The 13621-nt window shown below is 41.5% G+C and overlaps 1 protein-coding gene across 1 annotated transcript in view; it reads right to left on the reverse strand.

Annotated features, from left to right (window-relative positions):
• The window catches only part of frmd6 (FERM domain containing 6), a 28196-nt gene extending 16180 nt beyond the window's left edge, over positions 1 to 12016 (reverse strand). The window contains exons 1-2 of the mRNA XM_073483742.1: positions 11915 to 12016; positions 433 to 750 (exon numbers count right to left, since the gene is read on the reverse strand). Of these exons, the coding sequence (XP_073339843.1) occupies positions 433 to 531 (99 nt within the window). The 5' untranslated portion in view covers positions 532 to 750; positions 11915 to 12016. The remainder of the gene's footprint in view (positions 1 to 432; positions 751 to 11914) is intronic.
• Between the last annotated feature and the right edge of the window lie 1605 nt (positions 12017 to 13621).

Genomic DNA, 13621 nt, shown 5'->3' on the forward strand with positions numbered 1-13621 from the left:
ATGATCTTTTAGCCATTATATAAACAACCCATAATAAATAATCACACATTGCCTATTGTATTACCTACATGTCTATTATAAGCAGGCAGTGCAGAGAGGTGCACACCTCTCTTTCTGTGTCTTGTTGTGCATGTCTTAAGAGATTTTGATCTTGTTTGTGGTGACAGGGCCAGACTTGGAGTCTCCCCATTTCCAGTCTTTATGCTCAGATGAGCTAACCAGCTCTAAGTCTTAAACAAAATAAGCGCATTTGCTAAAATGTTGAACTTTTTCTTTAACTGTTCAATCGAAGAAATATGATTCATATTAGGACATAAAGTTTACCTGGAAAGTAAAATGTCCTGTTGTTATAATGAAAATAGATGCACCCTCAATGATAACTTCTGCTGTTTTTCTGTTATAGGTTGAGAAAACGTTTACATTTGTACTCACATTGACTATGACATTAAGCGTGTCATCATTGGGCAAAAAGACACAGACGCAGCGGCGGTCCTGCATGGTTTTGTTGTTGTGGAAGTTCAGTTTGTTCATCTTCGTGTGGCTGGCACAGGACAGGCCCTTCCGCCTGCTACCAGGGCTCTGGGCCCTCTGACGACCCACCTCCACCACCGCAAGCACCGACACCACCAAAACCAGTCACTGTAACCCTGCCTCAGCTGCAGCCCAGTCCAGACAAACCAGCACCTACGGGCTCAGCAGGCCAAACAGCACGCACAAGGCAGAGCATGGGGGCACGAGCTGCAGTCTGCACTGTGGAGACAACAGAGAAGATGAAGGATTTGATGTTAGAGCAGCAACTTATCAGTGTGTCTTCAGTTTCAGGAATGACTATGTGGTTGACATGAAAATGATTAAAAAAAAAAACAAATCTGCAGAATAATTTGTTCTCACTAAAAGAGTCTGAAAGGATAAGAGAAATAACAGACACATCGAGGAAAAAAGAGAGGGCAGCATTCCTGTTTGTGTCCATGAGCATGTGACATCATTTCAGGGGAATGTTAGTGACTCCTGAGGAACATGTGAACATCTGTCTGGGGGAGGAACTGATGGGATGTAATGATGGCGTGAAGGAAACACAGAGACTGAGTGACTCATACCCAAAACCGACTGATTTCTCACTTAAAACACAACAAAACCAGCACATATAACCATGCTTGAAGAGCAGCTGTTGAGGAACTTAACTCATGAGGGTTCAGACATAGATTGGTTGTTTGACTTCTCCTGGCATCAGTTATGTCAACTCATTCAGTTTTGTTGACATGATTTCGACTGTTTGAATTGGCTGAATTGCTAGAAGCCACATGCAAGAGTTAAACTGTAAATACAAGCACTTAAAACGTCTTAAACAAGTGCTATTCTGTCATTTGCAGTGGTATTGTTTCTGGATGAGATGCTTACTTTTTTACTAAATAGAAACGTGTATTATTAAAGGGAAGCGACAAAGTGTTTGACAATGTGTTTGGGAATTTTGACTTTATCCTGCACCTGCAAGCCTGCTCAATATTCACACTTCTGCTTGAACAATGTGTTCCCTTGTTCTCTACCAACTACGTACCCCTCTCGCACATACACTAGCGGGAGCACACACACACTTCTCGACCATTAACAGTTCTTTGAGCAGCAAGTAGCTCACAGCATGAGCTGTGCCTGAGGACGTGCGAGACCTTCAGAGGGTGTGAAAAGTCTCAGACCAGACAAAAGAATGTTAAAGAACAATCAATCCAGATTATCACTTCTTCCTGTTGAAAGTCGCTCACCTTGAAGCCATGTTCTCATTAAAAACAATCGCATTACAGAGTGCAGACAATTAGCATTTAAAAAGGTGCTGTGAGAGAGTTAACGGTTTGTTCACAGGGTTGTTGTCAAGTTAAAAAACCTATCTTCAAATCACTAAATTATAACTTAGACAAAGCAAGCAGCGGTGGACACAACACCAGAATTACTTATTGGACTGATACCAATAAACAACACCTTTAACTGAGGGCTTGGACCTGTACTGCAAAGTCATAAAGTGCTTTTCCAGCTAAGTACCCCTTCAATACGCCTTCTGTCGACATATACCAGCGCTTTGTTGCAGCAGGGACAGGGAGCATTGTGGGCAGAGCAGCAATAAATACACATACTGTTGACATACAGCATCAGTTCTCATTAGAGCTGCTCATTGGATGTGCAGCGTGGTGGGCAACCGGCCACTCAGCAAACTCTGCTGATGAGCCATAACTGGGACGACTTCCTGTGCCGCAGCTGACCTTGACTACACACATCACCACTGCACCACACAGACAAACAAACATGTACACAGACTGCAGACAAAAATAGAGACCCATGTACTTTAGATGGTTCCACAAATATCATCATCCACACTCACTCACTCATTCACTCACTCACTCACACACAATGGGTATGTTCCTGCTCTCTTGTACGACCATATGTCAGGTGCTACTACAGAACAGCTGAGCTGTGTGATGGCAGCGGGGGTAATTAGAAGTGAGATCCATCTAACCGGATCACTTCCCCCCGTCACTCGCTTCCCCTGCAGAGATCGAGAGTGATGCCAGCAGGCTGGGACAGAGATAACATTTGCAGAAAACATTGTGTTTGTAATTGTTTTGTGTGCCAGATTGCATAGGTGCCAGACACAGGAAATATAAAAATAGAACCGAAAAACTGCAACCAACTAAAGCTGGATTTATATGTGACGTCAACAGCAGGCCCACCACATATACCCTATGTGTGGGTTGTCTGCATTGTGTGTGATCAGGCTGTGTCATGCTTTAATTATACATTATATTCTCCACAATAATTGTGTTTACATTCTTTTGCTTCACCTTCTATATGAGGAGACTGTGGGAAGGTTTGCTTTGTCTCCAATTCTGACTACTGCCAGACTATGGCAATCAGTCTGGAAATAGTTTTTCTACTCAGAAATAGTCCTCGACATAAGCCCGCATTACAACCACAAGTGGTCTCTTTTTAACTCTCTGGTTTTTGATTAAATAAAACCCCGTTTCCCCCCGTTTCCAGCCTTTGTGTGAAGCTAGGCTACTTAGCTGATAGTTTAACTTTATCTTTAACTTAATGACATGACATTAATCTTCTTGTTTAACTCTTGACAAGAAAGCCAATAGGTGTATTTCCAAAAATGTCTAACTATTCCTTCAGTTTAGTCTTCACCATAAAAATGTCATTGGAAACATGGGAGCTGAACAGTCACAGTCTTTGCAGAAGCTCAGAAGTCAAAAACGGTCTCCAGAGTATACGATAACACCGGCCTCACTTTTAGGTCTGACAAGAAAACTTAACTGTGAGGTTCATTAACAAAATTGTGTTGTGCTATGCAATGTTGTTGCTTACCAATTGTAGAAGGTCTATGACACAGAGCTGTTGTCATTTTCTTAGTTAGCGGTTGTTTTCTTAGTCTTTTTTCATAGTTTAGGCATTTAGGGGTGGAAGGAGACCTTTTCAGAAATTACTAGATAATGTTTATGTGGATATTTTGACGGGTAAAAGGCATCTTCCTCATTTAGACAGCTTAGTTTGAATGTGTGTGAAATGGTCCTAGTTTTTTTTTTATTTATGTTATCTAAAACCTAAAATGTTTTTTTAAGCTTCAAGAAGCATTTTAAGAACTTTTTTCCCTGCCAGGGGTTGACATTTGTGTGCAAGGTGGAAACATTCACACATCCAGTTTCATCTCCCTGTAGAAAAGTTAATGGCCCTTGAAGTGGACTCTGTTGAAGTCAGATCATCTTGCATTTTCAGCTCAGAAATATGATTCCTGACTTCCACAATCCTAGTAACTGCTTGTTTATTACATTGTCGGATGCTAACGATGAAAGCGGATGCCTTGTGTTGGGCTCTTGTAGGGACAGGGGTTAGACATAACTGAATATAGTCATTACTGATGGGTTTTAAGGTCTGTTGTGTCATGTCTGGTCTACACATGAGACATCACCACAGAGGGGATGTCCACTGTGAAATGAGAGGGTGTATTCTCTTACACACTGTGTACTGGGAGTGCTGCGTGAGGGAAGAGAGTGGTTGGTTAATGAAATTACTGCTGCTTTCCATCCCCCTTTCACTGCCGTGCGTAGTGTGATGCAACACTGAAGTCCAATCTAAAGCAGCACAAAGAGCAGCCGTCAGAGCTTCCTCCTGCCTTTCAGCCTCAAACAGGGATTCTGTCAACGTGGCAAACCTCAGAGTCAGGCATGACACCAAATCCCACACTGTGATGCAGAGAAAGGGCCTCTGTCACAACTACACCTCTCTCTTTCTCATTCTTTCCCTCCTCCATTGACATCAGAGGGGTGGAGAGTCTCTATGTCCAACTGTTGGACAGTGGAGCCAAAGAAAAAATTTCCCCTTGCTTTGAGGAGAAGGAACAGGCAGGAGGCTGTCACCACGCTGATTTAAGAATAGCTTCAGGTACAGTATGTGTCAAAGTTAAAAAAAAGAGAGAAAAAGACGAGGGTGGATATACACAGCAGAGAGAGAGAGAGCGGGAGGGAGGGAGATGGAGTGAGGCTCGAAGCTTAGGCATGAAAAAAGAAAAAACTGCTGCAGTCAGGAGAATTCCTCACTAACATCTGCTTCTCATTCCAACAATGGCGGCCTTTGATTCCTGATACACACAACGAGCAGCAACATCTACATGTGCAGAGAAACTCCAATCGTCTGACAGCATCCTAAAACCTGCACTGTAAACCTTGATGTGGAGCGTTTGTCGTGTTTAACTAACTTTTGTTTTGTGCTTTGAGATCAGCATGGGTTCATCAGGAGATTTCAAAGGAGGGATGCACTACTTTGGCAAATAGCGATAAAGATACCATGGTTACTTTGTTGTTGTTTATTTAGTTTGTGTTGTTTATTCCCTATTTTGTTCCAGGGAAACAAACTAATTTGCATCATGTGAAGATAACTGAAAGCGATCAAGCCTTCATTACATTATCTTTGACAGAGGACAAATTTGAACATACAAATTTATGAAACAACCTTCCTTTAAATGAAAAGATTCTTATTAAACTATCTTACAACTAAACTGCTTTATAATAAGTTTTAACCTTCTATACAACCAATAATGAGAATTCTTCATTACTTACATGTCACGAGCCAGTAGCTAATGAATGTGCCTGTGCAAAACTGATGTGAGACCTCTGATAAACAGCTGCCTCTGCCATCAGTGAACATCATCTTATTTGCAGATAGGCTGATAGCAGTCAACTATATCGACTGATACAGACATTGGGCTGATGTATCTGTGCATTGCTTATTCAGTCTTAATCGATTAGTTGAATAACAGAAGAATAATCTTGAACTACTTCATTCATCTATATAATTGTCAAAAAATACTGAGTTTAAGATTCTCTATTTTTAATATTGGCTGCTTTCCTTTGTCTTATGTCACAGTAAATGAAAAAGCTTTGGGTTCAGGACTGTTAGACAAAACGAGACATTTGAAGGCATTTAGAAATTGTACATTTTAAAGTTTAACCGATAATGAAAACAACAGTTGCTGACCTACTATTTTTATCTTTCTGTTAAACCTAAATACAAACTGGTAACTAACCTTCTCCAATGTTTCCTCTGAAGCCTTGTATGATTTTTATATTGACTTGTCCTCTCTGTTCTTCTATTCTGTCAGTCTGAACTATAAAGCACTTGGATCACCTGTGTTGCATTCAGAGGTGAAACAACTACTCGATAAACAGAAATTGTATCGACATTCATCTGCAACTATCAAAGCTGTATCAATCTGAATATGTCACTTTGGCCCACAGAAACTCTGATAACCATCCTTATGGTAAGAAAAGATGGCGTCTGTAATTTTCTGAATATTTCCTAAACATTCTGAAAGGATTTAAAACTTCCAGCAGACAGAAATAGATGAAGAATATGCCTGAAATAACCATGTGGGAATGCGACTTTACAATGGGCTGAGGGAAAGCAACAAAAAGACAAAGCAAATTCTCATTTTGAGTAACCAGTCATTTGAGAGGAAGCCTGTTTCATGGGCTGTACTTTACTGACCCATTCTGCCCTCGCTGAAATATTTAAAGGCCTCCCATTCAAAGGGCACGACTTTCATAAATGGTGCCAACGACTGGATCAGAGTGGGAACTGGTCATTTATTTCCCTGAGTTCCCTGCCAAGAGATGTGTTTATTCAGCTGATGAGAAATGCTGCCGAGCTGACGAGCAGCTCTAAATCACATCGGTCACAAGATGGCATTTGCCTTCGCAGTGAGACTTCCCTCCTCTACTCTGTTTAACCTAGTGATATACTAAGAGGAGGAGCTGAGTGTCAAAAAATAAACAGGAAAAAGCACGCTAGTGGGCGACATGCTTGACCACCCAAACCACACATTCTGGATCGTCTAAACATCTATTTCGGATGCAGGCTGGCTTGTCATGATGCCGGGAAGTGGCTGTCATTATGGACAGGAAACATGCTGTTATGTGTGTTATACTTGGCAAATAAAGTTATTCTAACTCTGATAGTGTCGTCTTAAATACATAAAGTACATATTTGACTTTCTCCGCTGTCAGTAGCCTATGGGCGGTGTAAACAAATAACTGTGACTCTTGCTGGTATTAATAGAGCCTGGAGGCGTGTTTAGTTGCTCCCCCATAAATACCTGGATGCTCTCACTATATATGTGTTTTTAGCCTTTAAGCCTAATCTCAGGGGGAAGGGGGTAAACACACCACAGTTGTAAGACCCTTGCCCATAAGATCATCTAGCAGATATTTGTGTGTCTATTTCCACTGAGCTCGCAGAGAGGATAAACAATCTATTTCTGGCTCAGAGTCAAACTAAAAGTCTGAGAACCTAAACCACATTTTAACGACTTATCTCAACCTGATGAAATGTAAGACATGAATTATTGTAATTATCCACAACACAGACCGACCCCTCTAAATATAATATTCTTTCACGCTATATATAACCTATGTTTACTCATACAACACATCTAAGAAGCAAATGCCTGGATGCCATCCTTCATCAAATGTCACGCTCATTAACCGCTGAAGGTCAGGCCAGTACACAGCATGGTATTGTTAGCCGTTATATAATTCACAAAGAGAAGTGGAGGAATTAGATGGTGGGTGGCCTCGGGCTAACTCGTATAGAAATTGTGGCTGCAATATTTATTACACACTATCTGAATTCACTGGAAAGACATTATTTGGCATTGAATTTCAATCATCCCCGCACCCTTACACCGGATTAAGAAGCTGGAGCGCCTTGTTGAATCATTCTTCTTCTTGATTAAGATGTAAGTATGAAAGTGACAGTGAAGGACTTACTCAACGGCTGCCTTCAGTAACAACCTTCGAAATGGCAAAACAGCAGCTTCTCAACTTTCCTAGTTGCCCTTTAAGGGTCACTGTAACTGTTAATAATAATTGGGTAATACAGTGTACCCTAATACAGTGGTATTTTCTGAGATGGTCACTGTACCAGGAAAATTTCATAACGTTGCAACCATGGCTGTTACCAACATTATGACTCTGCTGCAGTGTGAGTACCAGGGAAATCCGGTGTTATCCACAAGGCTGTACAGCTACAGGTTTGTTCAAATGAGAAAGAGTCTGGGCCAAGTTAATTACTATCAATTAATCGCAATTGTTATGTGACTTTTCTTCAACCCTTGCTGAAATGATTTCACCCCGGCTTTCTTTGTCATCAGTAACAAAAGTGTTAACAAGCAGCTCACGTATGCTTGGTTACCTCTGCAAAGAAAAATTTCAACATTCATAACACCTGGCTTCCATGTGGCTCTAAGCAAGGAGCGAGTGCACACACACACACACACACACACACACACACACACACACACACACACACACCTCTAAAACTGCCGGCACCAACAGACATGTTAGAACAGAGTCAGCAGTCGCTCCCCTCCCTCCCCGCCCAGCATTCAGACTTGGACTCTGCATGAGTAACGCCACAAAACTAGCAATCGCAGTGCAACACACCGCGGAGACGTCAAACCGACCATTACGTATGCTTGAAATAGTGCAAGCGGCCTTAAAGCAGAGGGTCAAAAAAAATGAGCTGCAATTATAACAAACCCAAACCAAAACCCTGTTGTTTTGTTTCAGGCAAAAGATCTTCCGTTTTGACAGAATGAAGAAGGCTATTGCAGCCAATTTGAAATGCTTCCTGGGTTTGTAACAGGAATGTCTGCTATTGTTTAGACTATCACACCTGAGGAGAGTCACAAGTTTCAAATTTGTCTTTTTGTTTGAGGAAAACATTCAACTCTGCAGAAAGTTAACTGCAGCGTTTCATGAAAAAAAAATACCTGTAAATATTTGAAACTTGGCAGAGTGCTAACAACACACAGCTGCATGAATTTCACCTCTCCCAGTCACTTGTTAGAGTGCCAGCATTTCCTGTAGCTATAAAGCACTCTACAGCCTGAAAATTACCTCAATTGAAAGACAAAGTGAAGGCATTGTAAGCCCATAATTGTTCCCGATTGTTCACTCCACACCACAACCTGAAACAAGTCTTACAACAGGAATTACAACTGAGATGCTCAGATATAAATATGCTGCAAAGACTTATTCCTACAATCTGGAATCTACTGACCCAGGACTGAACTTGGGTCTCAGTAACACAACTACCTGCTTCCAATCCAACAAAAATCAACCAAATATCCTACAGGAAACACTGGGAGCTCCGGTGAGAAGCGTGTGAGATAAGCTGATAATATCCTCAGGGGATGCGAGCAGGTTAAATCTCTCTGGGCCACTTCCATGAAAGGACTCAAGCTTCACTATGAAGGAAAAAAACACAATCCAAGGAAAAGGGAGAATGGGAGACAAATACAGGAAGGACTGACCTATTTTTTTCTTCTGTCCCCTTTGGTGCACTTGAGACATGGATGTAAGGAGTCATGCAACATCCCTACAGTTGCAGAAAAGACATGCAGCACTGATGTCTTCTTTCAGATCTAATCTTTTCACTTAAAATCAGGGTTTTGCAGTCTTCTGTTGAGCATTTTCAGGACTTACAAGGCCATAAATCCAGTCAGAAGGTTAATCTTTAAAAACATAGCCACCTCTTTAAAAATCTCTTTAAAAGCTGACTTTCCTGAGAATCAAGTTTTGCATTCAAAAGCTGTTACATGGACTTCATGGCGAAGAGTGATATGAGTGTAGAGCCCAGGGCACCTGTATAACTTACACCAACAAGGACATTCGACTGTGTACACACCCGTATACTGTAGACAAAATGGTTAGCAAACGTTTCGCCTTCATTACGTTGATAATGTAATCTCATACTTTCTCATGGACCTGTGCCATCCTCCTTCCTCGGTCACATTGTCCACACACTCAAAATATGGTTCCTCTTACACCTTATCTTCTGGCAACAAGGCCGAAGGCAGATTGAGTGATAAATTCCAGAGGGAGTGTTTTATAAACAAGCTTCTGCAACGGTATGAAAATCCCCTGCTAGTGTATCAGGCTTCCCTGGAAGAATTTGCATTGTGAAGAGACGATTATGTAAAATGCGTATAACAGGTTATCTCCAGTTACCCATGTGTAGAACCACAAATGCTTTTTTTGCTTCGGCTCAAGTACAGTTTTTGTATTTGCGGCAGAGTTTTAGCATCAGAGAAAGCCTGCCCAGAGGGTAAGGATTCAGTTGAGCTTTTGATACGGAGGAAGTCACTCATAAATTCAGAAAAACAACAGATCCAGCATTCACTTAAGAGTGCATGAAACAACCCAGTGACCATTTTTCCATTGAATAAGAGTTTAAAAAATGGTCATTGCATCCAACTAGACAGGATCCAAAATGGTGACCGTCACTTATTTGCACACTATAGAGGATGAAAGGTGCCTTTATTATGGGAATGCTAACCTACAAAATCAAATTAAGCTGCAGGGGTCAAGGATTGGACTGTCAGTCATCTGGACAGCCGCACTTCTATAGGGTGAAGCTCGTATTTACTACACAAATGACCAACTCTGCGAAATGATTACACAACTTTGTGTTTTGTGACATGGTGATGTTGTAACCGCATTATAGCTGGTTGAAAAGAGGGTGAAAAGAAGTCTTCACATAAGAAAATCAACTAGAAATCAATGCTGAAATCCCAGTTGGTGCTTGAGTATCATATGTCATGTTTGGTTTTATGACAGCGCAGGTAAAAAAGCCCCAAATCGAGATACCAAAACATATCCGTTACTCATGTAAAGTTAAACGTGGGCAGGGGGATTGCCTTGTGCAATAATGGGCCATCCCATCACACATTCCAACACCGATTCATCTGAATGAGTCACCGACACACACACCAACCATCTTTGTTCACACGTTTCCTCTCTGTTTCCTACTCAATCGGAGCTCTTCCTGTCCAGACAGCACCTGCATCATCGCTCTCTCCCATTCACTTTGCTCTGTCACAACATCGAGCCAAGAAGACAACGTTGCGATCACAAAAACATGAGTTGTTTTTCTTCAGTTTCTCCCCCTCAGCTGGAGCAGAGACCTGGATGGCATGTCACACACACCGGGCCACACAAGCAAGCTGATGAACCTACCATGTGTACTGGATGAGTTTCAAGTATTAACGGTCCTTGCAAGGGATCCCTTGACGGACCATGCTAGTGTCTGCAGAGCATTACAATGGTTTGTTTACATTAGTGCAAATGTAAGAGATGCAACCTTTATTACATTATATTTATATTATGTTATAGCTCTTTTAAACAAATCCTTGCGAGTGCCACTTGAATTTTGGTATATTTTTATTCTTTATTGTTGTCGATGTTGTGAAAGGCTTTCTTGTTAAATGTCTGACTTACTGTTGTGTTTGTATTTGTGTGACACAAAAAGACTTTCCGAAAGGATGTGAACAAAACTAACTAATGACCTCATTATAACTTGCCAAAGGACATAAGGGGGACAGACAGGGTAGTTAAACCACAGGACACAAGTTCAGATGTCATAGCATCCCTCTGAAGTGCCCTTGAGCAAGACATTAAGTCTCCATAGCTTTAGGGAGTGCTCAACATCCGACTCTGACATCTCAACAACATTTGCCTTGGGAGTAAAATTATTATGCTGTTGCACAGCATGGGTCACCCCATCTATTTAAAACAATGTCCACAGCCTAAAACCAGCTAAAACTTTGTAGGAAAACATGAAGATTCCCATTCCCTTTCTTCCCTTAATTGCTCCCTGGTCTAATATTAAACAGAGAGGAAATAGTTTGCATTCCTGAGTACTAAGACAACAACTTTGCAGTTTGTTGAGGGGAAAAGAAAAGGGGGATTTGCAGCTCCAAGCAGGATTGATTAGCATGGGTTACACATCGTTTTGTGCCATTCAAGAACGCTATATTGGCATTACTTGCATGGTAACTAAACAACTGTAACAAAAGAGGAATCTGTGCTATCTTTTCCCAAGAATTTCTTTTACTTTATCATTAGCAAACACTGGAGAAAGAGACAGCAACTTTGCACGAGAGCTTGGCTTTCTTTCCTAGGAGGGCACCACGTTGGATTTTGGAGCAACATTAGTACGAGAAGAGTACGTGATGAAGTTGAAAAAGTGAGCAAACATACAAAGTTATAACTAAACTGTCCTACTTTACCTATCTGACAAGTCAGGGGAAGACAAAATGCCTGAGCTAGCATAAAAAAACCCTCATATTTCGTGCCAACATTCCCTGTATAATATCCTGGCAGCATCACCCTTGTTGGAGCAAGACACAAGTTAGCTCTGAACACGTCAAACACACTCGTATAAACCGACATAGATGTAAAAAAAAATCACATTAATGAGCCTCATTTTAAAACATTTAAAGGAAATGGGACGTCGGTGAAATGACGTCGTCGCCGCCGCCAAGATTCCAAAAAAAACGGTCAAAGCATCCAGTAAAGCAACAACTCACCTTTTAAAAATGAAAAACAAGTTATTCCTTTGTCAAAGTATTAATCCAAACGGGTTAATTTGTGTTCTTTTATACACAAAAAAAAGCGAAAAGGAAAATCCACAGTTTGGCAAAAGACTTCAGTAAGTTTGGGAGAAGAGTCGCCGTCCTGCCGCCTCCGACCAGAGCCACATTCTGCCCCCGCTGGAGCGGTTACAAGCAGATAGGAATACATGTGCGGTGGGTGGGAGCGTAAAAAGGGGGTGAGGGCGAAGATTTATGTGGTTGATTGGACAACAACGCGGATATAAATGGTCATAGGCTAGATGTGTTGTTAAATCAACCCGACATGAATTTAATTAAATACGTGTTATCTTATTCGCGTGTGTGTTTGTGGGTTTTAGCCGCGGTGTTTGCAATGCACACCCCCCCCCCCCCCTCGTGGAAGCCGGAGTTGGTATCGCCCACGGCTGCCTCTCATTCCATTCCTCCTGGCCGGGCCGGGCCGGGCCGAGCCGAGCCGGGCCGGGCTGACCGGAGCGGTGCCGCATTCATGCTGCGAGTCGGTCCGCGTCGTCCGTGTGTATTAAAAGCATGCTCAGAAAAGTTTGTGATGTAGGGCAGTTTATTTTTACGACCGGATCACCAGCACTCTGCAGCTGGTTTTCTTTTATATGCCCGTTTTGACCCGGGTCATGATGAAAAAAAAAAAAAAAAAAAAAGTACTTACCCTGTAATAAATCTTTTCACAAGGATAAAGGAAGGATGCCAAGGCTGTAAATACTTATGTGATATCATAGGACATGCAATTATCACAATGCAGCCTGTGGTAAGATGACTTTGAACTTAATGAGGTGTCAAATTTTAAGTGCATTTATATATGAATATTATAGCAGAGTAAGTGAGTTGTGTTGGGAGAGTCAATGTAATCAAATATGCCACTTTCTAAATCCAAAATCAGTTATTCAGTTATATTTTGAGAAAATTCACAATAATATTTATTACTGTGGATTGGCTTATGACAACATTCAATATAAGAATCAGCTTTATTGGCCAAGTATTTGTGCTGATACAGATATTTGGACCACTTGCTCTCAGCGACAACAGAAAAACCTGAACAATGAAGGGAAAGAATGATTTAATAATAGAAGAAACTCTGAATGTTCAGGACTGTACTGTATACAATAGCCTGTAAATAGAAGTAAGTTGTGTGTACGGTATAGTGAAAAAAACAATGACAGACACCTTAAAAGTAAGAGAGTCAGCTGTTTAGTGTGGTGTTAACAGTACAAGTGTACAGATATTGGAGGACCACCAGACTTCTGTGAGTATGGAGCATGTAAGACTCTGAGTGGACAACAGCTGTGCCATGATAATGAATGCACACACGCTTCATCTCCATTTTTATTAAGATAAATTTCATGTACGATCCATTTCGTTCCTTCCACCCCCTTCATGATGTCAGCCACAGGTTTAAAAAGCGGGGAGAGCCCCTCTTAGTTGACATGGTGACCTGTAATTAGTGCTCGGGGGCCCACGCTCTGTTCCTACTGCTTGTCAGAGAGAGAAATGGAGTGCCAAACATGAAAAGGGGCGCGGAAGTGTGGCTGGTCAAGCCAGGCTAAACCCCCTCTGGCCAAGAGCGCACACGGCTTTGAAGTGACATCAGAAAGGGACCTGTGAACAACAAAGGTGCCCAGAGACCATTATCTTCAAAAAAAAAATTTT

Source organism: Pagrus major, chromosome 16 (genome assembly GCF_040436345.1).
Source record: "Pagrus major chromosome 16, Pma_NU_1.0".
NCBI classification, from domain to species: Eukaryota; Metazoa; Chordata; class Actinopteri; order Spariformes; family Sparidae; genus Pagrus; species Pagrus major.